Source organism: Callithrix jacchus, chromosome 5 (genome assembly GCF_049354715.1).
Source record: "Callithrix jacchus isolate 240 chromosome 5, calJac240_pri, whole genome shotgun sequence".
NCBI lineage: Eukaryota > Metazoa > Chordata > Mammalia > Primates > Cebidae > Callithrix > Callithrix jacchus.
Genome location: NC_133506.1, coordinates 143,403,025 through 143,430,845, shown reverse-complemented (window position 1 = coordinate 143,430,845; position 27,821 = coordinate 143,403,025). Strand labels below are relative to the sequence as shown.

The window sequence follows — 27,821 nt, the reverse complement described above, 5'->3', positions numbered from 1 at the left end:
GTTTTTTTTTAATACTGTTGACAGAAAAAAGGTGTTACACTTGAAATTGGTTCCAAGCATGAAGCAGGATTAAAAAGAAAGAAAACAATTCTCATTAGCCAAGAAACTCAGCTTCCAGCACAGCATCAAAGAATTTAATATTCTGAATAGCTGCTACTGGCTGGAAGGAAAACTGAAAATCTCATGCGGAGGGCCTTTGAAAATTTGTCCAAATATAAAACCTGTTTTATGTTTTTAATTATTGGGATTTGGATTGAGTTGAAATAAATAAGTAATTATTATGGTGGCTTTCACAGGTTTATACTCTCTGAATAAAGGAATAAGCTCTTACATGAAGAGCCAGTCATAATTATCAGTCAGCTAGATGTTTTGCCTGACTTCGAGGATATTAAGCTCCTTGTTTAAAACAGAGAGAGAGAGAGAGAGAGAGAGAGAGAGAGTGTGTGTGTGTGTGTGTGTGTGTGTGTGTGTGTTTTGAAAGAATTTTTGGCAATGAGGCTCTAAAAGACTGATGATTTATTTAACAAAAAAAAAACCCCACAATTTTTTTGTTAGTAATTTTTATTACCTGTTATAACCTGGGGCTCATTTTATTTATAGGCGAGTAGCTGAACTGTTTATGTTTGATTTTGAAATTAGTGGAATCCATCTAGACAAAGAAAAGGTACATCTTTCCTCTGTTTTTTGACTCTTCCTGTTTTACTGACATTCAGTTGGTATCATTGTTGCTGCAGTCCTTGCTTGAATTTGCATATTGCATAAATGTGCAGGTCTTTTATCTGTTGTGAAATTCTTCTATAGATTGTATTTGAATGTAGCCCTCTCTGGAAGCTGGCCTATCACACCATGATGATTCAGAATTAAGAAAGACTTGGGCCAAGTGGAGTGTTTTAGATGTCATGAAATTAGGATGAGATGGGCAAAAGCAGAAAAGACTGGCAAGTGAATGGGAAAGCTGATGTCATTGAAGATTGGTAGTACAGGGAGTATCACTGAGACCTTACAGAAGCGTATTTATATGTATTATACGTGTCTTTAACAGATGCAGCAAGCACAGATTCCAGTGTTTACACTGGAATTGAGGGCCTTCTGCCTCATCCAGGCCCTTCATTTTACAGATGTGGAAACAAGACAAAGTGATTTGTTCAAGTTGCCATCCTAACTAATGGCCAAAGTTGTTAAAATTTCTAACACTGGCCATTGTCTTTCTAGCACATAACATCCCAAGAAACCTAGTGCCTCATTTCAGTTTTAAACTCAGGGCTGGAAGAACAGGAGGGGCTTGACACCATTGAAAGTTCAGCCTGCCCCATAGTCTCCACTCACCTGCCCTCTAGACTATTATGGCTTTTTATTTGTTTTAAATGGTAATACATTTCTCCTAGTAAATATGGTAGAATTAAGCCACTTACCTATGACGAGATTAAGTTATCAAAATATCTTGAAAAGTAGAAGGGAATATGTATCACATACAGTAGATACTATCATTTTGATAGTTGTTGAGTTTGAGTAAAGCTAGAGCCCCTCACACATCCGATGTGTTTGTGTGGCTTTAAAGGCTCAGCATGTGATTCTTGGTCTGACCCTGACCCAGGACATGCCTTCCCAGCAGCCCGTGAGGCTTATAGGCTCCACTATAAACTCACATTGCCTAAAGTGACCACATTTGCCCCTTTCAAAATCAGTTCTTCATTAATACTTCTCTGTAAAATAAAATTTTGGGGTCACTTAGTATTTTTTTCCTTCCTGATATTCTAACCAAGTCCTTGCGTTGTTCCTACAGTCTTGTATCTGTCTGCATCCCAAAAGCAAATCACCTTGATTCTTATCACCAAACACCTGGACTATTCTAAAGGCCTCTGTCTTCCTAACAGTTATTATATTTAACATCAATTGAGCATTTGCTATTTTAAAGCACATATTTCTCATTAAATCCTCACAACAACTTTGAGCTTTGTGCTACTATTATTCCTGTTTTTTCAGACGAAGAAACCAAGGCTGTAGAGGTTGTGGGAGGTTATTTTGTAAGCCAGACAGACTCCAGAGCCTACATGGCCAGCCCTGTCTGTCGGCATCCTGCTCATCAGTCTTTCCTGTCTGTGAACATTGGATTAGTTTTTGTAAGCATTGATTTGTTACTCTCCTGCACGGAATCATCCTGTGTGCTTCCCATTGTCTAGTGAAGTTAACTTCTAGTTAGTTAACTAGAAGCTCTAGTTAGTTAACAGGAGTCTAGTGAAGCTCACACTCCTGGCTGTGCTCCGGCTCGCAGCCGCTCATTCACAGTGCCCTCCCCCGTGTGTGGTGAGCTGTCCTCCTCCTAGGCCTACTCAGCAGGTTTGCCTGCCTGAAGTCCCCATGAAGGCTTCATCCTCATGCCACATTGTCAGTGAAGCAATTATCAATTCCCCACATGGAATTTTATATTCATCCAAACGCATTTTACTTCTTTCACTCATGTGACATTCTTCTTTACCTCTTATTGATGATGATGCTGTTATTGTTGTGTTGCTTATAAGGGATCGAGAACATGGATCATGTTTTTTAATGCATATTAGTTTGGGATTCAATAAAATACTGAACTAGCATTATTATGATGAATCATAATACTAGCTAGATATCTTCAGATGGAAGGTTGCTAGTAGAGAATCCACGTGAATAGTTTTAGTTTTTATGTAATCCTCATGAAGGATGCTTTTGAAACTTTGCTGACATATGTGTTCAGTTTCACCAGCATAGACATTGCCACTTATCTAACATATTATTACGGTGTAGCTTCTCTTTCCCAGTGAGCAGCTCCCTGGGGAACCCATCAATATTGAATATGCAAGTTAAGTAAACCTGCTCCGTTTTTCTCTTGTAACTTCCATGTCTGTTTTCAAAGGTGCTCCACTAGTACAGGATATAAGGAAGACACGTTCCATTTTTCAAAAGAGAGATCATGAAATAAACCTACCAACATAATCTATAAACCATCAAAGCCTATATTCTTTACAGTTGGTTTCTTATTTAATTTGTTTTTTTTTTTTTTTTTTTTTGAGATGGGATTTCACCCTTGTTGCCCAGGCTGGGGTGCAATGGTGTGATCTGGACTCACTACAACCTCTGCCTCCTGGGTTCAAGTGATTCTCCTGCGTCAGCCTCCTGATTAGCTGGGATTACAGGCATGCGCACCATGCCTGGCTAATTTTGTATTTTTACAAAATTAGTAGTGACAGGGTTTCTCCATGTTGGTCAGGCTGATGAACTCCTGACCTCACCTCAGCCTCCCAAAGTGCTGGGATTACAGATGTGAGCAACTGTGCCCAGCCTTAATTTTTAAGGTCTCATACAAATATAATTTATACATTTAAAATGAATAGAAATGTTTATTTTTAACATTATTTAATAACAAAAATTTCATAGAAGTTTTGAAGAGTTCAGATTATTGTACATTTGTTACCACAGAGTGATGAAGTGATATGCCTGGTAGATCACTGAAGTCAGCATGAGCTCAGTTTTTATTTCTCAGACATTTTATCAACTGATAAAATCTTCAAAGTAATTTAATTTTATCACTTTTTGGCTTTGAGGAAAATTTTGGAACCCTAATGTAATTTCAAGATCCTGTTCGTCTTTTTTGTTATTCCACTTGTTACCATTAGGTGGTGCTAAATGGCCATATCAGAAACAAAATCAGCAAAGAGAAATCTGGACTGTAAAGACATCAGAGTCTCCAAAAACTTTTTTCCATGAAGTTTGAATTTTCTATACTGAAAACTTTTTAATGATACGTGCTCAATTTTTTCCGCATCTTATCAGGCATACCTCTACATCGTCTGTGTTTATCTTTAAAAAGTATATTAGTACTGTGGCTTAATAATTTTTTAGGAGCATAGTACAGTTTAGAACCTGTTAATTGCTCTCTCTCCTCCCAGAAAGATTTGTGTACACTTTCACCTGAAGTCCAGCATGAGCCCAGTGTAGAGCCTATCTAGTTTTTTAGTAACCAGTAACTGAAAATTCAGCCCTTGTCCTTCAGTAGACCTGACTCATAATGTGGATTCTAGTTCATATTTCATTTAAAGCATTTCTGGCAACCCTTTGCTAATACATGTTTTCTCAGGTGACTGTGTGTTACAAAGGCATGACTGCAAGATCAAACCTAGGTGGACATGCCGCCACCATCCACATCCTCATCACTGACCATCTGAGGGTCTGGCGGGTGTGAGGAACACGAGCCACATGACAGGGACACAGAGTGGAAGACAGGACCTTGCCCTGGGGCTCCAGTCTATTCTTAGGCTTCACTGTATCGTTCCGTAGCAGCTCAAGCACATACAAAATCAAAACATTGTTTTTTCCCTGAGACAGGGTCTCGCTCTGTTGCCCAGGCTGCAGTGGTGTGATCATACCTCAGTGAAGCCTTGGCCTCCTGGGCTTAAGTGATCCTCCTGCCTCAGCCCCCAAAAGACTGGGACTGCAGGCGTGTGCTACCACACCTGACCAGAATCAGAACTTTTAAAATGTGCTTCCCTGCTTATGGAGACTTCCTACACTTTTGCAAAGAACTGTATTATTATTATTTTTGAGACAATCTCCCTCTCTCTCACAGGCTGGAGTACAGTGCTGCAATCTTGGCCCATTGCATCCTCCGCCTCCTGGGTTCAAGCAGTTCTCGTGCCTCGGTCTCCCGAGTAGCTGAGATTAAAGGCACACGCCAGCACACTCGACTGATCTTTGTATTTTTAGTAGAGATGGGGTTTTACCATGTTGGCCAGGCTGGTCTCCAACTCCTGACCTCAAGTGATCCACCCTTGTTCGCCTCCCAAAGTGCTGGGATTACAAGCATGAGCCACTGCATCTGACCTGTATTTTTTAATGTTGTTAATTTCAATGATTAATTATATAACCTAGACATAAAATAGAACTAGAAGTTATGTAAACCTTAAGGCATAGAAACATCAGAAAACCATATCTATAATCCTTTTGTTAGGGTATTAAATAACTGTTAAAACTAAAACCAATATGTTATTTATGATGTATATTATATAGTAACGATATTTTCAATGTATTCATTTTACGAATATATTTAATGTTAAGTGATAATTTAACAATGTATATGTTGATTTGACATCTTTATATTTTATTAAATTAGTTGTGAAATATTAATTCAAAATGCCTTTAAATAATTTTTACTCTTCCTGCATATAGCGTAAAAGAGCAGTGGACCTCAATGTTAAAATCTTGGATTTGAGTAGTACATTTCTTATGGGAACCAACTTTCCCAACAAGATTGAGAAGCATCTCTTACCAGAACACATTCGCCATAACTTTATATCTGCTGGGGATCATATCATAATTGATGGCCTCCATGCAGAAGCACCAGATGACTTGGTATGTATGTTTCATTCTCTTTATTGTTTAGGTCCCATTTATGTGTTGCTACTGTTTTAACCCAAAATTCAGTGATAATATAGTAATATCTTTAAACAGTTTTTAGCAGGCCAGGCGTGGTGGCTCACGCCTGTAATCCCAGCACTTTGGTAGGACGAGTCAGATGGATCACTGAGGTCAGGAGTTCAAGACCAGCCTGACCAACATGGTGAAACCCCGTCTCTACTAAAAATACAAAAAAATTATCTGGGCATGGTGGCAGGCACCTATAATCCCAGCTACTTGGGAGGCTGAGGCAGGAGAATTGCTTGAACCTAGGAGGCAGAGGTTGCAGTGAGCTGAGATCGTGCCACTGCACTGCAGCCCAGGCAACAATTTGAGACTCCATCTCAGAAAAAAGAAGAAAATAACAACTTTAGCATTACTATGCTAAGCCCTAAAAATTTAACTTGTGGAATCATTAATGCTATAAACACTTTAAAGAATGAAAATGGTTTAATTACTTACATTTCATACAAGATTCCTTATTTTTAAAGTATGATTAATAACAGCATTGACTGACATTCTAGACTGCAGAGGCTTTTTAATGCATGCAGCCTTGCTTCACCTGGTTAAGATGCTTTATAGCATAGAAGTCCATGCATTGGGTAGAGGTTTGCCCCGCCGTAACTCAGAATAGTCCCCTAGAGTTGCGGTCAGGTATGCTGTAGCATCCCATGCTAGTTTATGACTCTGGAAGCTTTATCGCCTTCTGTAGACCATTGCTTTATTTTGAAGGCAGTGATCACCTGCAGATAAAGTGGGATCATGAGCCTGTGTTATTGTCACATAGGACTGTGTCATGGTATTTATATCCTTTACCATTTACTTTTTAAATATAGGTGCGAGAAGCTGCTTATAAAATTTTTCTTTATCCCAATGCTGGTCAATTGAAATGTTTAGAAGAATTGCTCAGCAGCAGAGATCTTCTGGCAAAGTTGGTAGGGTATTCCACATTTTCCCACAGGGCTCTCCAAGGAACAATAGCTAAAAATCCAGGTAAGCCTGTTTATCCAACATTTAAGGACAAAATAGGTTGTTATGAAACTGAGCTTTTGATTTCAAATAGCTGTAAATTAGTGTTCTATTTTTAATACAGAGGACCATTTATTGAGATTTTTAAATGTATTTTTATAGGAACCATTTTTAAATAGAGCTAATAATTTGGCATATATTCTAACCAACCAAAGTGTTTTATTTTACATGAATGTTAAGAGTAAAATCATAACCTAAATTTTCATTTTGATGTTAGTCTAACTTGTTTTCATTTTAACTCAATTAATTTCTGTGCTCAATTTGACCAAATTGGTTAAAATTAGGATGAGAGAATGAAAGATGAGTATTTTTACTGAGGTCAAGGTTAAATGTCAGCTAGGTCATATAAGAAACACATAGTCAGATAAGCCTTGTTTTCAGAGAGAAGAGTCTGCTGCTTAGGAAGTTTTGTGCTGGGTGGGGTGTGACGGAAGTGTGTCCTTGGGTTTGCAATAAACTTGCCTTCTGCTGTGTTGAGTTCCTTATGATTCATAATGTCTAAGAGAAAATGTTACACAATAATAATATAAATGTACATAATATATTTTTTCAAAAGCACTTCTTGAATTATAGTTGTAATTTAGGTGGTGAGTCAGGAGTAGGGTGGCCATGATGGTGGAGCTGAGGGAGATTCATTGTCTTGGCAGTGAAGTTGCAAGACTTGGTGAGGATGAAGGGGAGGAGGAGGCAGCGTGGTGGCCCCCTGGGTTTCTGGCTGTGCATCTGGATAGACATTCCACTCACAGAGAGAGGGGACACTGCGGGCAGATCATAACCTGAATCCTCACTTGTCTTTATTCCTTCTGTGCTTATCCCTTCGTACCCTAGCATGTTCCTCTCTTCTCCAGAGTCCTCGGAATGCACTCAGTCTTCTTACTGTTTCATAAACGGCTGTTTCCTTTGACCTGTGAAGGCTCTCGGCCAAGCCACAGGCGTGTCACACTCATTGCAGCCTTGGTTCCCTCACTCATGTCTCAAAGTCTCCAGTGGAGAGCACCTTCTCTTCCCAGTCTGTCTGTTAAAATCTTACCCGTTTTTTAGTGCTCAGCTCAAGACCCACCTCTTTGATGAAGCTTGTTACACTTTTTCACTTTCTTTGGACTCCTTTGTCCTCAGACCTTACAACACTTACAATTTGTTTCATGTAACTGAAGCTCCTAAACAGGTATAATAAGTATGTTATGTATTATATGTGTGTTTTTAGTGGATGTTTTTTCCTTTTTTGTAAGCATCAGTTTGGTGAAAAGTGTTTTTCTGTCATCACTGTTGTCGACAGTTCGATTACACTAGTACTATATTTGTATCTTATCTTATATAAAATCATATTATAATAACACTCAGTGCTTACTCTGTTGTATCTCATTTCCTTCCTCTGCAGCTTTGTGAACTAGGTATTTGTATTCATGTCACAGATAAGGAATCTAAGGTTAGGTTATATTGCTAAAATATGGCAGAACTGAAGCCTAAATACATACTCTACGTTTATGGTTTTACATAGGCTGCTTGAGACCTAATGCTCTTTTATGTCATCTATACCCTATTTTTATTTATTAATTGAGCAAATATTTACTGAATGCCCACTATATGTCAGATACTATTCTCGGCCATGGAAATAAATCAGTGTGTAAAGCAGAAGAAAATTCCTATTCTTTTGCAGTTTACATTCTTGTGAGCAAGGGAAGACAGTTAAGAAAGAAATAAGTAGATAAAGTATTTGGGATGTTATTAGTTAATACAGGCCGTGGAGAAAACTGAACAGCGGAGGGGATGAGGAACGTGGGCATGTAGTCTGGTGTTGGAGTTTTAGAGGGCGTTGTCGGAGGGCTTGCTGAGAACGTGGCATGTGAGTGTGCTCTTGACAGGCACAGGTGTGAGGCTGTGGCTCTTGAGGGGAGGAAGGTTTCACGCAGAGGCACTAGCAAGGGCTAAGGCCTTGAGGCAGAAAAATGCCTGCCACATTTGAGGAAAAGCAAAGAGGGCAGAGTGGCTGAAGCAGTGTGTGTGAGGAGAGTGGCGAGAGGTGGGACAGACTGACAAGGGGCAACGTTAAGTAGACTTCACACAAGAGCACTGGGACCCTGGCGGGGTTGGGGCAGAGGAGTGAGGTGATCTGACTCCAGTGCTAATGGTGAGTCCGTGCTAATGGTGGAAGAGAGACTGCTCAGGTGCTGGTGTGCAGTAACCATGATGAGAAGTGTTGGCATCTAGACTGGGTGATAGCAGGGAAGACGGTAAGATGTGATCAGATTCTAGATATATGGTATTTGAAAGAGGGAGCCAATGTTTTTGACCTAAGCAACTAGAAAGAGGGTGAGTTACTGTTAACTAAGATGGGGAGGACCAGGAACTTGGTTTGGTTCAAGTTAAGTTTGAGATACCAAACGAGGTTCAAGTGGCAGTGTTGGGTAGGCAGTTAGAGTGTGGAGTTCTGAGCTGCAGATGTAAATTTGAACCTCTAAAATGAGACTCTGAGACCACTAAAGGAGTGCACTTAAAGAACAAATCCAAGGACTGAGCTCTGTTCAAACATCTCCAAGTTTAAGAGGCCAGGCATGTGAGGAACTGCTAGTCAACACTCCCAAGTTTAATGGCCAGTGGGGGAGGCGGAAAGTGATTACAGTGTGTGGTCCTGGAGGCCACGCAGGTCTGTCTACAGGAGAAGGGAGAGATCGGCTGACTCATGCTGTGGGCAGGTCAGATGTGAGGAGGACTGGGCACGACCACTGGCTCCAGCAGTGTGGAGCTCACTGGACCTGCAGCACCCAGCGCCAAATTCCATAACTGGCAAGTCACCCTTGTGTACTAAGTGCTTGGTGTGCTGATGTATTGGCAGGGGAATGTGGTGCCCGTGCCCTGGGTCCATGAGGATTTAAAGCTTAGTATATTCATAAAAAAATGTAAATAGTAATACAGATTGGCACATTTTCAGTGCTGATGGAGTAGTACAGACAATGCCATGGGATTTAGAAGCTCTGGGTGTTTGTCAGATGTGTCTGTGGCTGTTGAAGGCACCCTGAGGAAAATGAAACCCCTCATGCACAGTGACGGAGTGAGCCTGCAGTAGAGCAGAAGGAAGGCAGGAGAGGCTGACTGAGGCTAAGGCAGGCATTCTTGTGGCCAGTGAATGAGGAGGTAACTGCGGTGAGGCACTTAGTGATTTTCAGGGGGTTTGAAACTCAGTCTTAATATGACAGTTCTCTAGGTACACTAATTGAGGCAGGCCAGGCACGGTGGCTCATGCCTGTAATCCCAGCACTTCGGGAGGCCAAGGTGGGCAGATCATGTGAGTTCAGGAGTTTGGGACCAGCCTGGCCAACATGGTGAAACCTTGTCTCTACTAAAAATACAAAATTAGCAAGGTGTGGTGGGGCATGCTTGTAATCCCAGCTACTTGGGAGGCTGAGGCAGGAGAATCACTTGAACCCATGAGACAGAGGTTGCAGTGAGCCGGATTGCACCACTGCACTCCAGCCTGGGTGACAGAGCAAGACTCTGTCTCAAAAAAAAAAAAGATTAATTGAGGCAGATTCTTCACATATAAAATTACTAGAATAAGATAGGTGAACATTAAAACATGGTTATTAAGAAGTAAAAAGTGTACAAGTGTACACGGGATTCATTTGAAAACAGTTTTGTATGGCACCTGGTATGCAATCCTAAAATGAGATTTTATTGTTGACTAAATAATATATTTTTTCCCCAAAAATTTCTATTGTCATTTAATATGGCACATGAGACAGAGCAAGACTCCATCTCAAAAAAGAAGTATTTTAATAAAACTACTTTAAAAATTCTATCAGAAGTTAAGATGTATTGTTCTTATTTTTCTGGGTTTTTTTGTATTTTTCCTGAATAGATTATTCTACAGTTAAAACAAAATAGTTATCAAGAAAAACACTGATTTTTTAAAAGTGTTTTTCAGTGAATCATACTTCTACACTGCACCTATTTTTAGCAACAAACCAGTCTCGATAGCTCTTTAAAACTTTGAAAAAAATCAGACATGTCTAAAAACCCTTTTTCTTACACATATGAATAGATAGAAGCACCTTGAAATTTTGGACTTTTTTCTTCAGCCTCCCATTAATTCTTTTTTTTTTTTTTGAGATGGAGTCTCACTCTGTTGCCCAGGCTGGAGTGCAGTGGTGTGATCTGGGCTCAATACAATCTCCTCCTCCTAGGTTTTAAGAGATTCTCCTGCATCAGCCTCCTGAGCAGCTGGGACTACTGCACCACCGTGCCCTACTAATTTTTGTATTTTTGGTAGAGACAGGGTTTTGCCATGTTTGCCAGGCTGGTCTTGAACTACTGACCTCAGGCGATCCACACCCCCTCAGCCTCCAAAAGTACTGGGATTACAGGAATGAGCCACTGTGTCCGGCTCCAGTAACTATTTTAATTTTGGGATATAATCTGAGGCTATGGATTATTACTATGCCATAATTTTTCTGCCATGTTTTTCTGATTAACAGATCATCATTATCTAGAAGTGTTTACTATATGTTTGGAATGTTAGTAGCTCTACTTTCCTTTGAAAATCCTAACTTTAAGGGAATCATGGTATATAGATTATGATACTCACATAATAATTTTAACAGATATGTTCATTTTATTTCACATAATTGAAGATATGTTCTTTTGGATTTCATTTTAGAGACTGTCATGCAGTTCCTTGAGAAACTATCTGACAGACTTTCTGAAAGGTTAGTTTTTACTCTACTATTTAGTTATTTGGTTATGTGTTATTTAGTTTTTTCAAAGAAGACTTGATTTATAAAAACTCAGGAAGTGAGCTAGAATATCAGTTCTGGGATATTGGGCTAGACCTGTCTCACTATGAGATAGACTTTGAAAGACCATCGTTTTCTTCCTAAGGTGCCAGTCATGAAAACATAGGCTGTCCCCTCCCATTCACCAGTTATCTTTAGAAATTCATCTCTCATTTTTAAAAATCTTTACCAAAATGTTTTTGAAACTATTTATTTTAACTTGTACCATGAATTTTATGACAAGTTCCTAAAGTAGTATTTCTCTTCTTTTGGCCTAAATACAGGAGGCTTATGGATGTGGTGGCCTAATCTTTTTGATTTTGTGTAGTATTTTAGAATGTTCTATCTCAACATTTGTAATTTCAAGCTGAAGTGTTTTACTGCCTTTGGTATGTCCGTTTGTTATATGTAAGTTGAATGTTCCTTATCTGAAATGCATGGGACCAGACATGTTTTGGATTTCATTTTTTTGAGGGATTTTGGAATATTTGCATATATATAATGAGATATCTTGGGGATGGAACCCAAGCCTGAACACGAAATTCATTTATGTTTCATATACACCTTATACACATAGCCTGAAGATAATTTTATACAATGTTTTTAATAATTTTGTGCCTGAAACCAAGTTTTGGCTGTGACTCATCACATGACATCACATGTGGAATTTTCCACTTGTACCATCATGTCAGCGCTCAGGAAGTTTCAGATTTTCAGATTAGGGAGGCTCAACCTGTATTCCTGCCTCCCCCGCTCCTTCCCTGCTCAGTGCCTTCCATCATGCACCTGCCCTTCACTGGCCCTCTTCTAGGACTTAGTTGAGAGGCAGCACACCTTTAGGTACTGAGGATTCTAGGAAGAAGCAGTCATGGTTTGTAAAAGAGGATGTTTTCTCTTTTCTTTCTTGTGTCGCTGTCTAAAATTTTTTTTTTTTTTTCCTCTTTTGGCTACACGAACACATTGAATCTGGGCTCACATTTCTGTTTTGGACTATAAACTCATGCCTTAGAACTCATTCCTCTCTATTTAGGATTATGTTTCTAAATTCTAAAAATTTCTTTTTTCTTTTTTAAAGTTTTTGAGATGGAATCTTGCACTGTAGCCCAGGCTGGAGTGTAATGGTGCCGTCTCGGCTCACTGCAACCTCTGCCTCCCGAGTTCAAGCAATTCTCCTGCCTCAGCCTCCCGAGTAGCTGGGATTGTAGGCTCCTGCCACCACACCTGGCTAATTTTTTGTATTTTTAGTAGAGACGGGGTTCCACTGTGTTGGCCAGACTGATACTGAACTTGTGACCTCGTGATCCACCTGCCTCAGTCTCTAAATTGCTGGGATTACAGGTGTGAGCCACTGTGCCCAGCCTAAAAATCTCCTTTAATAATCCCAGTGAACCACTGTGTCTTTGGTACAATAAAGAAAAAGGGTTAACTATGTACTTATTTGAGGATTTATTCTACTTTGTTAGTTAAGTGTTAGTAGTCTTTTTCTACATAGCTATAGATTTTTGAGCAAGCATAGCCTCATAATTTTACAGGTATATATAGGAGTTAATTCCAATATACATGTCATATTCTACAAATATTAAATACTTAATTATTGACCAGCTAGAGTTTTTCAATAGGGAAAAATGACTAGAAATCTTAAATGTAACCAATGATAAAATTCCTTTCTAGAAGGTAATTTGTTTAGTCTCTTTTAAAGGTATCACAAAAAGTAGTGATTTAAAGTTTGCTGATTAGTGCTTTGCATATTTGTAGTGACATTGCTAGTTTTTCCAAATTTTAGTACTTTTGAGACATATATCTACCATGATGCTTTTTAAGGTAGAAATTACATTAATATACTGCTTTATATGTTGCTGTTTCTCATGACAGGTAAAATTTGGATTAGTGGTGATTTACATGTGTACTACTAATTATATCTAATCTTATAAATATTGGAATGTAACATAAGCATAGTCCTTTCATAACATAATTATTAAGATTTTGTCCTAGGTTTTCTTATTTTGCTGTTGGTTATAAAGAGTTAAATGAAAGGAAGAAGGAAATTAACCTCATTCTCAGAGAGGGTTTTCAGGCATGGGCTGATGTGGACATGAATGTGGGTGGATGTGCGTGTGCTGAGGGAGTCAGAGCACATGAAAGAAGCCAGGCACCCCACACTACAGGACTCCGCAGAAGGGGCAGGTTCGTCCTGACCCGAGAGTTCACAGGAGTTTGTTCTGTCGTGGTAGGAATTTCTTTTCCTAAGAAGAGCAGGCAAAGGAAAGAACTTTTATTTTGCAAGCACAATTTTTTTCCTGCTCTGGAAGTTCAGGGAACAGCCCAGTCCCACACCCTCTGCTGGTCACTTTTTATAGGATTGTTTGCACCCAGGCCATGCTTTAGGACCTCATGGTTAACATGAATCCCCATGTCCCTGTGCCCTTCCCACCCCCAAGGCCTTCAATATAAAGGATCTAGAAACCAAATCATCCCAATCTGAAATGTTCAATGTAATGTCTTTTCTTAAACCTGTAACTTGGTACCAAAGAATGAAAATATAAGACTCCCGCTACAGAACTGTGGGGGGATCTGTCACTTTCCAGGATTGGTTGGTTGTAAGCTGGACTTGGGCACAAAACTTGTGCTTCTGGGCATTGTCTGTCTTTCAAGTGTAAAGCAGGTGTAGCTGATACCCTGCTTGTCAGAACCCAGTGGGTTCCTGCATTCCCTTAAATACTGAAATAAGAACCCAATTCTGTAGAAGCCTTCCTCAGGGAAAGAGTGACTCTTAAACAAACGTCAGTGAGAGTCACAAGGGAGACCCCTTGTTTAAAAATAAAGACTTATGGATCAACTTCTGTTCCTCTGTTTAAGAGAAATTTCTATTGCAAAATATAGTTTGAAATGAGCAGAACAGATTAACAAATGGAGCAATTTGCTTTTGTTATCCCAACAGAAAAAGGAGATGATGGGGACGATATGACAAGTCAATCACATTGCTTTTCCTGCACCCCTCTTTTGGACGTTTAATCTATGACTACAAGCTACGCTGTCTCTTCCCATTGCTTTAATTCTAGGGTTGCTGAGTGACCAAAATGGGAAGAAAAAAAAATTTCATCTCACAGAGGAGAACTGCCTGCAATAAAAGATTGAAAAGCTGGAAAGTAGCTTCAAACTGCTGGCTCCCAGCTGCTGTTGCGGGGGAGAAGGCATTTAGAAATCATGTTTGGTAGAAGCTCCTTTTACTATGGAATTTAATAGTGAATCCTTCCCCAGTGACTATTCGCTTGCCTTTTAGCCATTAAGCTCTAAGTTCTTTGGTAAAGAGTTAACGTAGTTGAACATTTTTACTGTTTTTTATTTTGGAATAACTTGGTGCTGATCTTTCTTCCTTCTCCCTAGCCACCCAACAAGCCACCCTTTAAATGCCAAAGACACCCGGTTTTAAATACTTGAAAAAAATATTTTATTGAGGAAATGGATCTTGATTAAAATCTTTTGGTAGTTAAAAAAAAAAAGAAAAAAGAAATTGTCCTAACAAGTAATGCTAAACCTGTTTTATAGAACTCTAAAAGACTTTGAGATGATTCGAGGGATGAAAATGAAACTGAATCCTCGAAATTCGGTGAGTATGTTGGAATATTTTTATTACAGTATAGACAGTCTATCAGCTGAAATCAGTATCTTTTCATTCAGGAACGTTTTTGTGATCGGCTAGAGGTCCATTCAGTCTTGTTTCTGATACTCAGGTTTGGTGAATAAAGATGTTGAAATACTTGATTCTTATGTCCAAACTGATGTTGCCTGTACAGATACATACAGCATTTTTGTGGTTGAGTTGACCTATTTTATGTGTATACACTAACACAGTGTGCATGTATGTACACACACACACACACACACACACACACACATTTATGCGAAGACTGCTTTCATTCTGTGGAATGTTGGCCTCTCAGTTTAAAGCAGCCTTGAGGAGGCTCAGTGGAGGCTTATCTGGCGGGTGGCAATTTTAACCATTAGTCTTAACGTTGCAGTTCATTTGCTTATTTGTTTGCTGATTTATGGTGCTCAGTTGAGTGATCAGTATTTGACTAACAAAGTATACCACATTCTAAAAACACTTAAGTGTTGTTTTCAGTCATATGATTGTAGATCTTCCTTATATGATCCAACAGTATAGGCTAGCGTTGTTATGGCCAGAATGCTGTGCAAGTGATTAGGGGGTGCCTTGAAAAGTGTCAAGAGTCCAGATATTAGGACTCATTCCCATTCAGTTCTAGGGCACTACAGGATTGCTGGGGTTGTCTACACCATTCTTTTCCAAATACTGTTCTAAATTCTTGACTTAGTTGCTGCTGCCGGAGTCATAGTCACAGGGAAGATTTAGAGAAATACACCTTGCAGATTTACAGACTGTTTACTAGCTGCGCAGACACAGCCCCTAGGAAGCAGATTAATCCCATCAAACTCGGCGATTTGTAAAGTGGCGTGCCAGTCTGTCAATTTATGGAAGGAGCTGTGTCTAGCAAAGTGACTAGTGTTAGTCATCTGCACACCTAGGCCTGGTAGGTAGGCTCATTTAGGAAACTAGGTAATAGATAATAATTTAGTTGGGTGATGGTAGAAACAGAAAAATGAAAAATAAAATGTGTTGTCAAAAGCTAATTCAGTAAAAGTGAATATGACTTTAAACTGTTATCTGTAGACATTTTTATATAGCTTATGGATACGATTATTCTGCAGGTGTTTGTGAAGTGGCCAGATCCTGGTTTTGGCAAATGGTGCCACTATTCACCCTGCTGCTCTTGTCAGGACCTGTACTTAATCCAGACCAATGGTTCTCAAAGTGTGGTCCCTGGACCAGAAGCGGTAGCATCACATGGGAACTTGTTAGAAATGCAAATTCTTAAGCCCCACTTCAGACCCACTAAATCAAAAACGGGGTGAGCTCCACAATGTGTTTCAACCAGCCCCCCAGGCACTGCACACTCCCTTCCCCATAGTCAGTTGTTAGGTCCTGCAGATTCTCCCCCGCTGTGAACTCTTGTGTCTTCTCCTCCTGTGCCCATTGCCATAGCCTGGATTGCGATCACTATTCTCACCCAGATGGTAACTGGGATTGCCTAACTGGTTTCTAACCTTTTGTTCTTGCTCCACTCAAAGCCATCTTGGATTCAGATAGTTTAGCCATGTTTTTAGCCCAGTGTTAGGCATAGAGTTGGTTGTCAGCACGTATTTGAACTATGAGTGAATAATGACTGAATGAATTGCCACCAGAGGGATTTGTCTAAAAAGCAGATCTGATCTTGTCATTGTATTGTTTAAAGTTCTCCAGGAGCTCCCAATTATTCTCTGATTTCCCTTCCTCCTGCTCTGTCCTCCTGCCAAGCCCTCATGATTTGGCCCTTGCCTGCTTCTCTAGCTTTATCTTCTGCTGCCCCTCCAAGCCGTGACTGTGTTCATTGCTCTCTCCTAATATCTGTGTGATGCTCATGTGATCTGTTCACTTAGTTTGGTTTCTTTGATTCTTAATTCAAATTAATATTAATGTGCCAGACACACAAATATGGCATGTGGGCAGCTTCCATTCATTTACAAACACCACATACAGGAATGCCTTTCCCCCATCTCATCTGGATAAACTGCTCCTATCATAAAACTCAATTCAGGCTTTGCCTTCTCGAGAACGTGGAGAACATTTCCTGACCTTCCACTGTGATTTAAATATCCTTCTCGTGGGCTGTGTTTTACATGGCGCAATGTAAACATGACATACTGTCCTCTGATTGTTGAGTCACTTGCCTTTCTACTGCCTAGGTCATCGTTGTCTTGTTTTTATCTCATTACAGCCTGTACTCTGTCTGCATCTAGCAGATGGTAGTAAATAATCATCTGTTAGAGGAAATGTGTGCCAGGACCTGAACACTAGGGGGGTGAGGGTTCCAGGGACACAGTCCTTGCCCTTGAGGCACTCGTGGGGAGAAAGAAGATAAGCCTACAAGTATTTTACGTTGTCATACATCCCATGATCTAAGTATTACCATGGAATATGGGAAAGCACATTTCTTACTGGAGGAGGTTATTCCTAAACTGAAACGTTAAAGGATAATGGTGATAAGGAGAGCAGCCAACATCTGCTGAGCCCTTACTCAGTGCCAGATGTTCTACTTCATAGTGTAAGTGCATTCAGCAATCTTATTTGGGAGGTACTGTTAATTCTTTCAACAAAAGAATATTAAATAGTAGCATATTTACTGAGCGACTACCCTGTGCCAGCACTGTTGAGGGTACAGGAATGGAATAGGGAACAATGCAGACAAAGTCCCTGTCATCATGCAGTTTATAGTCTGGTATGGATTGGAAACTGGAACCCAGGCAGTCTGTCTTCCCAGCCTGGCCTCTTAACCACCCTTTTGTCCTCCTGGACACCTAGTAGGAAGAACAATTTATTCAAGTATCCGAGCTTTCCCTTCTTTCAGTATTATGTACCAGTCATCAAAAGCGACTAGTACTACAGTACTTCTTTATGACGTATTTTCTTTGCCAAGATTAGAGTTAATTCTGCGTTGGTTACATTTTCAATTTTTGCTTTCATTTTTGATATCTGTCCTAAGCTTCTTGTTTAGATTTAGATAGAACCTTAATCTTACCGTTAGTATACTTATCTTACCTGCAGTATGTTTTGTGGATTAATACATGGGTTACATTTTGGGAAAAATTTTATCATGGCTAATATAATTCTTTAATGTTGACTTTTGTTAGATTCCATTTTAGAATGACATTTGTTGACCTTTTCCCCAGATTCTGGGTTAAGTCTTACTTATACCTCACTGTCCCTTGGTTACAGGGAAGTCAAAATAAGGAGCCAGGTATTTTCTGCCAAGCTACCAATTTTTTAAGGGATTTGATAAAATTGTTCTGATTTACATGAACAGTAGCCGGCTTATATTCTATGAGCTAGCCACGTTGCTGATAAAAACTAGGAAAGAGTCAGAAGCTTTCCTTAACAGTGAATTATTCCATTGTAGGAAGTAATGCCTTGGGACCCCCCCTACTACAGTGGTGTGATTCGTGCAGAAAGGTAAGTTTTTCAAGAAATACCCATACAGGAAGAGGAAGAAGGAAACTAATGTTTATTCAGCACTTGGCACATTAATTCTGCAGCTGTTGTCATCTACTGAGTCGCCCACAGTGCCAGCCCTTCCCCAACACCATCCCTTCTGGCCTGGTCTGCTCCACTCATGAACTCTTGGGTGCATGAATCATTTCCTGCTTTAAAACTCTAGAATCTGGTCCCTCTTCAGCCCTGCCCTTGCATAGCTTTCGGGTTCTCTTCCTAGGCTGTGAGCATTGCTGGAGTCCTTGTTGTGTCCTGTTGCTGGCCCAGAGGAGGGGCTCAGCATGTGTTTAATGAACCAGTGGAAGAATAAAGTGGTGCTTGGCATGGTGCTATGTGATTTTCTTATGTTTTCTCATTTTTATTTGGACACATACATTGTTAAGACATTATTGGTCCGTCTGGAAGGGTATAAATGAAATAAGGATGTAAGGAACTTAAGTCGAATGAAGTACTCCTCTGGCTTCTATATCCTCCTGTGTTTATTTTACTGGAGAAAAGTAGGTATGTCCTTCTCTCCCTACATACACACTACTTCTCTAATTTTTATATTTATTTGTAAACTCAAGAAATAGAGCTCTTTTTGCAGTGAACACATTTAAAAATGTTTATAGCTCAAGCAACTTTATATACGCAATTTTTAAAAAAACAATCTCAGCAACCAACCCTTTAAAAACCTATTAACATTTTTCTCTCATAGTTAATTTTTGAGATATGCTATTTGAGTAGGAGAGTTAAGGTCGTTTTAGGTAATAGCAGAAAAATGTGAGGTATTTTGTTTTTTTCCTCATTAAAGCATACTGGCATGTCCTGTGATAATATGGATATTTATTTGGTATTAAGCTTTAAAATATTTTTATTACTATGAAGCATCAAGTAAACCATTGTAGGTACTTCTCCAAAATTAGATGTATTTACTTAATTATTTCTTTTGGCTTTTGTGATAAAAACAGAAAACAATAACTTTGTATGTCCTTTTCTATACCAGCAGGATGAGGTGGCCTAAGATCAGTTAGTGTATGAAAGCACTCACTCACTTAATTTTCATTTATTTTCCTCTCTCTGGGCGCCATCCATCACTGTTGCCAAAACCATTTTTACTTAGAAGACGCAATTGTCTCCTATCCTTTAGTTAAGAATATTTGCTCAGATACTATTTTTTATTAAAAAACTTTTTTTAGAGACAGGGTCTCACTTTGTTGCTCAGGCCAAAGTACAGTGACGCAGTCGTGGCTCACTGTAGCCTCAAGCTCTTAGGCTCCTGCAGTCCTCCTGCCTCAGCCTCCCGCATAGCTGGGACTACAGGTGCATACCAACACACCCAGCCGATTTTTAAATTTTTTTTTGTAGAGATACAGGTTCTTGCTGTGTTGCCCAGTTTTGTTAGCTACTACTTTTTAAACATGTATCTCAAATTCAGCATCAGTATTCTTTTTAATGAAAACATAGAAACTGTTATTCAAAATCTGTAATAATTTGGTTATGATAAACAATGAGGATTTAGAATATATTATAGCTTAATATAAGATATTGTTTCACAAAAGTGTTTTCTGGTTGCAGAATCTGAAACCCTGCTCCCTATAGTTGCATTAAAAAATACAATTTCTCTTTTAAAATTCTGTCAGAGAAAGATTTGGCTTGATTGTTTGGCCTGTTAAAGATGTAGCATAAATCAGTAGTAAAATTTGTTAGTACTTTCCATGTTTATGTAAAGCATTTGAATTTTGACACTGGATAGTAATGTAAATTGAATACATTTGTTTCTAATTTTTGCTACTCTCATATTTATTTGGTATTCCTTCCATATCATGTCCCCTGCAACTGATTATTTTAAATAATGCTTTGACCTTAACTTTAAGTGATAGTTTTGTCATCTGTACTCTGTAAACATAGCAAGCCCAGATGGTGGTTCCGAGGTAGGAGATCGGCAGGACCTCTTTTCTGGTCACAACCTGCTGACTAAAACAGGATCTGGTCCAGACAGGATGAATGAGGTAAAGAAACCAGCCCAGACCAGCAGAGGGCAAGGAAAGGGATCCCTGGCCGCCTTCACTGCTCAAAGACACTCCCACCAGCACCTTGACAGTTTACAAGTGCCCTGGCCAGTGACCGGGGGAAGTTATCACCCACTTCCTAGAAAGTTCTGAATAACCTACCCTCAGTTTGCATTAATGTGCCCCTTGATTTGCATTTAGATAAGAGTGGTATAAATACAGCTGTCAGCAGCCCACAAGCATGGCTCTGGGTGCACTGAGGACCTGTTTACAACCCACTTTTGTTTTACAGAAAGGAGCATCTCTGCTCACATTTATTTGTTCTGATTTTTCTTCCACCCCTGCTCTTCCTCCACGGTTTATCCCAGCCAAACTTCTCTCTGTCTCCCCGGAACCTCTGTCTGGGGAGCCGTGGGTTCCCACTGCCTCCTTTGCTTGTCTTACACACCTGTGACATCTTGCCAGGGGTCCATGAAGCCGCTGAGTCTGCACTAGCCTCGTGTAGCTCCTGGCTCCACTGTGCTAACAGCCTGTGCTACACAATTGACCTGCTAACATGTTCTTCTGGACATGCCGTGATCTCATATGTGTTAAATGTGTCTTGTCAACCATATTTTAAAGCTCTGTAAGAACAAACATTCTGGACCCTCAGTAAATACGTATTAATTCATAGCCCTTATTCAAGCTTCTATCTAGACCAGTAACCATGAAAAGCAATCCAGTGATAAGTTTTTTTAGAAAGAAAATGTCATGTTTTTGCATGACGTGTTTGCAGTACTCACTGGTTGATGGAGTCTTCCACCTGCTCGCTGAGTCCCCGAAATCATCAGGTTTATTGGGAACACAGTGTAAACTGCCAGATACCCACATGAGGTTTTAGCTTATCTTAATTAAAGTTTTAATATTAATTTATTTATTTGACTAATAACTCAGTGAAAGAACCAGGAAAAGGGATGCAGAAATGCATCAGAAGGGTTTGTAAGAATCGGGTTTTAAAAATCGATTTTAGGTAGCTTAACAGGGAAATGATTGAGTTTTTGGCTCAAGGCTTCAATAATCTGGATTGACCAAGAGTAGGCTGAGAAGCATGGGTAGTGGATGAGAAAAGAAAGAAAAAACATCATAGGTTGGGTTTGAGGGTAGAAGAGTGAAACAGTGTGAAGATTCTAAATCCTTGTTAAATTTATCACTTTTCAAGTAGAGACTTAAATATGTGACTTGACAGAAAATGAAAAATAGAAGGGGCTTTCCTTGATTTGAGGTTTTTTTCAAGTTAACCTCAGGGAGTCTTTTGCTTTTATGTTAAATACTTCAGATTTATTTCAAGTTTTTAATGTTCATCTAAAGAAAAGTAAGAACCTGTTTAGAAGTAGGAGGAGAAATTAACATGTTTTAAAAGTGCCACAGGTTGATCCTGGAAAATACCATAGTGGTATAAATGACTCTCAGCAAGTCTTAAAAAGCAGCTCATTTTTTCCTTTTTAAAGCTTTAGTGTAAGATTCTTCTTAAAGAGTAACATTACAGCCTTCAAATACGAAAAGTGTATCTGAAATTATTTTATTTGAAATTACATTTTATTTTTGATTAGGCAGTACATTCACATGGCTCAAAAAATTAACAGTGTTAAAAAGTGGAACACTCATCTCTACCTCTGCCCCAGAAGTCATCACTCTTAAGTTGTTTAATGTATCCTTCCAGTGTTTGGCTTTTGTTTTTAATGTTTTGGGGATTAAAACACTGTTTCTTTTCTGTAAGTAATGAATTTCAGTATTTCCTTTATTTTGGTGCTATTTTTGTTTGTTGGTTTTTTTTGAGACAGAATCTTCCTCTGTCACCCAGGCTAGAGTGCAGTGGCGCGATCTTGGCTCACCGCAACCTCTGCCTCCTGGGTTCAAGTGATTCTCCTGCCCCAGCCTCCCAAGTAGCTGGGATTACAGGCATGCACCACCACACCCAACTAATTTTTGTATTTTCAGTAGAGACAAGGTTTCACCATTTTTGCCAGGCTGATCTCAAACTCCTTGTCTCAAGTGATCTGCCCACCTCAGCCTCCCAAAGTGCTGGGATTACAGGCATGAGCCACCACACCCTGCCAATTTTGATGCTGTTTTTAAATTAAGATATCATTGGGAAATGGAATTCAGTATTGTCTGTTTCTTAAAACCTCAAGAACATTCACTTGAAATAAGGATGTTTTATGTTTTAAACTATTCAAAAATAGGCTTTCACAAAAGGACTTCTTTTTGATGTGGGAAATTATATGCTTTGTTAGTTTAGGCTTAGTAATCTTGGTGCTTTTACATTTTTAAAAATTAACCTTCATTATGAAAACTTTCAAAATAAACAGAAGTAGCTAGGTAATGGATGGTTCAGTCAAAAGAAAAAAGGACAAAGAAAAAAATGAATAGAAAACAAGTAGAAAGAGCAACATAAGTAAGCTCCGTGTATTCATCTCCCAGATTCTACAGTTGTCGAGATTTTTCTATATGTGCTTCATTGATCTCTTAAAATTTTCTTTTTTCTTGCTTTGTTCCTGTTTTCCTTCTTCCCTCCCTGCTTTCCTCCCTTTCTCTTTTCTCATTACTCAAGTACAGGGATACCTTCTGAGACATGCATCGTTAGGCATTTTGTCATTGTATAATCTTAGAGTGTACTTACACAAACCTAAGGGTATATAGCCTACTACACACATGCCTATGCTCTCTGGTATAGCCTGTCGCTCCTAGGCTACAAACCTGCACAGCATGTTACCATTCTGAATCTGTAGGCAGTTGTAACACAATGATAAGTATATGTGCATCTAAACATGTCTAAACATAGAAAAGGTACAGTGAAAATAAGGCATAAAAGATAAGAAATGGCACACCTGTATAGGGCTCTTACCACGAATGGAGTGAGTCCGTGAGTGAGTGGTGGGTGAATATGAAGGCCTAGGACATTACTGTGCATTATTATAGATTTTAGAGACACTGTACACTTAGACTACACTACCGTTATAGAAAGATATGTTTTAACCTTAAAAACTTTTGAGGTTTTAAAAACGTTTTGATACTTCTGTAGTAATATTTAGCTTGAAACAAATACATTGTGTAGCTGAACAACAGTATTTTCTCTTTTTTTAATCCTATCTCTACAAGCTTTTTTCTATTAAATTTTTTTGTACTTTTAAAAACTTTTTTGTTACAAACCAAGACACAAACACACATTAGCCAGGGCTTACACAGGGTCAGGATCGTCAACATCACTATCTTCCACCTCCACATCTTGTCGTACTAGAGGTCTACAAGGGAAATAACAGGCATGGAGCTGCCGTCCCCTGTGATAACAATGCCATCTTCTGGAATCCCTCCTGAAGGACCTGCCTGAGGCTGTTTCACAGTTTACTCTTCCTTTTTTTTAATAAGTAGAAGGAGTACACCAAAATAATGATAGAAAGTATAGTATAGTAAATACATGAATCAGTAACAGTCGTTTATTAAGTACTGTGTACTGTACCTAATTGTATGTGTTAGGCTTTCATAGACTGGCAGCACAGTAGTTTTGTGTACGCCAGTGCAGTGCCTTGAACTTTAACATTATGACAGCTACAGTCTTACCAGGCAATAGAAATTTGTCAGCTCCATTATAATCTCAAGGGACCACTCCCTGTAGCGTGTGTGGTTCATTGTTGGCAGGAGTGTTGTTACCTGGCTGATGACTACTTAGAGGACATCCTCGCCCTCATGTCATCTCAGTCTTACACATTTATTATGTACTTCTGAAAACATGAACATCTTCTTACATAACTACTGTATCATTATTACCTAATAAAAATTTAATAGCAGTGTGTTGGCATCATTTAATATGTAGTCTCTATTCGTATTTCCTTGGTAGTATCAAATCAGCTTTTTTCCCAGCTAGCTTGTTAGAATTAGGACCCAGACAAAGCCTCCGCATTCTCTTGGCTTTTCTGTCTCCTGTCTCTTCTTTAGAGCAATTCCCCGTGCCTCATGCTCTTCTCACTTCTTTTTTTCATATTATCAGCCACAGTTGTTGAAAAGACCAGGCCATTTGTCCTACAGAATTTCCAATTTTCTGGATTTACCTGTGCGCTTCCTTGTGGCGTGATTCCACCAGTTCCTCTCTTCCTATCATTCCTGCAAGCTGGATGTTCACTGTTAAACATTTCCCAGTTTTGAAATGGACACCCATAGGCAATATTGTATACTGTGTCACATCACATCAGAAGACATGAAATAGCCGAGCATGGTGGCACATGTCTAATCCCAGTGACTCAGAGGCTGAGGTGGGAGGATCTCTTGAACCCCAGAGTTCAAGGCTGCAGCAAGTTAGGATCTTGCTGCTGTACTCCAGCCTGGGCGATAGAGTGAGACTCCCTCTCTTAAAAAAAAAAAGACATGAAATACCATTTGCCCACCGAGGGTGATGTGATGTGAAGGTAGACTGATGCCAACATGATCTCTGCAGTCTGCAGTGAGGGATTCCCTCTCAACTAGAAGGGGATCTGTGTGGCTTTACAGGCAACACGGAAACATCCAGTTTTCCCTCAATCATTTACCCAGTGACTTTAACACCATCGATAGTCCTCATCTGAGTAAGTCATTCTTTTTAATCACCAATTCTCAAAATAAGAATTTATTTTAATAGTTTTCTGAACTGGCTTTCTCTTTGTAAAGTGTCATTATAAACTAATGAGATTCCATTGATTCAATGTGTTTCAGTCCATTCCAGTCATTTTGGAGGGATGCCAAATTTGTCATAACTTGGCCAATTGCACTGAAAAGTTTTAATACCTTGATTTTCAATTCAGTCTTTGAGCAGCTTGTTGAGTGAGATTCAAAATACCTGTGTTTATTATTCCCAGTTGAGTTTGAGAACCAGTTGCTACATCCCCGCAGGACAAAAAAGGGATGGTGACTTCTCTAGTTCTGAGCCAGGATCATCTGCGACTGGGGAAAGGTCTGAGGATGGAGCCTGTTGCTGGACTCAGTAATTAGAAGAGGGTTGGGCAAAGCGAATGGCCGCCTGGCCAGTTTCCTTTCATCATTTTCCATAAGGCTCTGGGGGTGAAAATCCCCATTTCCCTTTTTGTTGCTGTCACTTGTTCCTTCTCACTAGATTTTCATTCCTCCCTGTCCCAGGTCTGACATGTACCTTCTCTTACAACATTTGCACATCTCCTATTCTGTTCTCCCCAAAGCAAGATGCAGCACATAGGCGTTATTTTTGGTTATTCTTTCTTATTATTCAATTTTAGACATGGCTATTTGATTTTACATTTTGATAGCAGCTTAAGAAGCTGCATGAGAGACTTGCACTAGAGGTCTCCTTGCTGTAGTAACATTTGGCCCCAGCCTCTGGTGAGAGTTCTGTCATCTAGTGGCACATTGGCGTGGTGTCATCTTCTCTTCCTAAAGTCAGACCTACTGGTTCACTTTCCTAATCTCTAGGATGATGATGGAATTGTACTGTCTTTGTTTAGCTTTGATTTCTGTTAACCACGGTTTCCAGTGAACTGTGCTGCTGATTTGCACTATTAATGAAAATTGTTTCCTGGTTGTCAGGAAGTCTGGCTGAAGCATTTTCTTGCCACTGCTTCAGAAGTCAAGATAGAACCAATTTAGCAGTGGTGGATTCTGTATGAAATAGGGGAAATGTCTTTGCAGTTCTGTGTAATTACCTGAAAGGCAAACAGGTTTCTAGTATCATTCAGTTCCTCTACTGCTACCTTCTCTATTTAACCAAATAAAGCAGTAGCTCTTCCTGTGCTTTTCAAGACAGCATTTCACATTTCAAAATGTCATCCGGCTGTAACATAGGAATTATAGTTGGTCATTCCTGATGCCAAAAACAGTTTCGTTTGCTTTCAATCAAGTTAAAAATAGTTTATCTGGCAGCATTGTCACATGCTCTGTTCTAAGTGTGCATTTTTTCCTTGCCCACATGTGCCCTTTGGCAGGCCATCTTGTCCATTCTGTAACGAGCCTCTGTGGGCATTTACCGTTGGGTGCACCTGTTCTCTGTCACATTTGCTCTCACTCACTGAATGGACTAAGGTAAGACTGAAGCTCTGTTTACCTGCAGTTCCAGCATGGATTCTCTGGCTGTACTTAACTGTGTTTCATATTGAGGCCGTGGTGTTTGGACGTAACATCCAAGTTCTTTCTTTACCTTAATTCCAGGTGCATCAGAGATTGAAATATAAGTCTGACTCATAGGTGTGTTTCATACATACAGTGATCCATTGATTTTTTAAATTCAAATTACAATGATGAATTCTTCAGTTTAGAGTCTCTTCTTGACCGATATTTCTGTGCTTATTTCAGTCATAATTAGCATTGGATGAAGATTAGATGAAGATTTTGATACTTTGATAAATTCTAATGCTCTTAATTTACAAGACCTAATTATATGTATACCATTGTATCATGTTGATAGTTGTATGTTCTGGTTCTTTGAAAACTGAAAATTTGCAGACTCATAGGTTGTGTATTTTAAACCAGAACAGCAGAGTGTTTATTGGACTTCATTCAGAACCTGTAATGGATAACATAATTTTCTTCCTCTTTCTTCAGAGGAATCAAAGGTTTCTAGAGATCTCTTACTTCTGGGTCCAGATCCATGGAATTCTTTACAAAAAATAGTCATAAAACTTTTGTAAAACTGTAGAAGAGTCTGAGGTGATGGCAGGGATGACACTGAAGCCGAATCCTCAAAATGCACTTAAGCTCTGTTCTCTGCTCGTTGTGACTCTGCTGTGCTGTGAGGTTCTCTGTGCTGCTCGCAGTGCTTCCCACTGTCTTGGGTCTCTAGATGAGAGAGGAAAAGGTTCTCATGTGTAGATAAGGAAGCTGAGGATAGAGATGCTGTGATCCATTGTTCACAGGCCAGCCTCCACCTCGGAGTACTCTGCTGGGCAATCTGAGCCACGTGCTGAACCTGCTTTGGAGGGCCATAGTGGGGCCTGTGATCACTGAAACACCCTCTGTGCATGTTTTTTCACTCTGTGTTGAAGCCGTGAGCTGAGAGCAAAGCAGTCACAGCCACTTGACTGAGAGGTCATGTGGGACTACTCCTCGGGGCCCCTCAGATGTGGGTTGGAGCTGCGGAAAACACCCTGTAGCTTTTTCAATCTCTTCTACCCTCTCGGGACCTCTCCCCTCTGACTCTTGTTCAGGAGAGAAGTAGCTTGCATTTGGTGAGAGTCACTGTGGGTGTGGAGGGGCCTGTAGTCTCACTCTGGATGGCTGAGGCAGCTGAGTGAGGACTAAGGCACTGGTACTTGCTTGGGCTTGTCTGCCCCATTTGCTTGAATCCCCTTAGGCCTTGGCTCTTCTCCTTCTTCCCCCTTGAGTGCCCTCCGTTTCTTCCAGGAGCCTCACCTTTCCAGGTGCACTTCAAATGCTGCCTCTTCTTTGTAGTTCTCTCTATTCCTCCCCTTCCCAGCTTCTCCCCTGTGGCAGGTGGAACTGACCACAGCCTCATCTTTGAGCCAGTGCCTTGTT

General features: G+C 39.8%; 1 protein-coding gene across 1 annotated transcript in view; it reads left to right on the top strand.

The window, feature by feature from the left end:
* Positions 1-27,821, top strand: part of MIPEP (mitochondrial intermediate peptidase) — a 164,521-nt gene that overhangs the window by 14,168 nt on the left and 122,532 nt on the right. The window contains exons 5-10 of the mRNA XM_002748900.6: positions 601-664; positions 5,194-5,376; positions 6,258-6,414; positions 11,105-11,153; positions 14,766-14,826; positions 18,233-18,285. Of these exons, the coding sequence (XP_002748946.3) occupies positions 601-664; positions 5,194-5,376; positions 6,258-6,414; positions 11,105-11,153; positions 14,766-14,826; positions 18,233-18,285 (567 nt within the window). The remainder of the gene's footprint in view (positions 1-600; positions 665-5,193; positions 5,377-6,257; positions 6,415-11,104; positions 11,154-14,765; positions 14,827-18,232; positions 18,286-27,821) is intronic.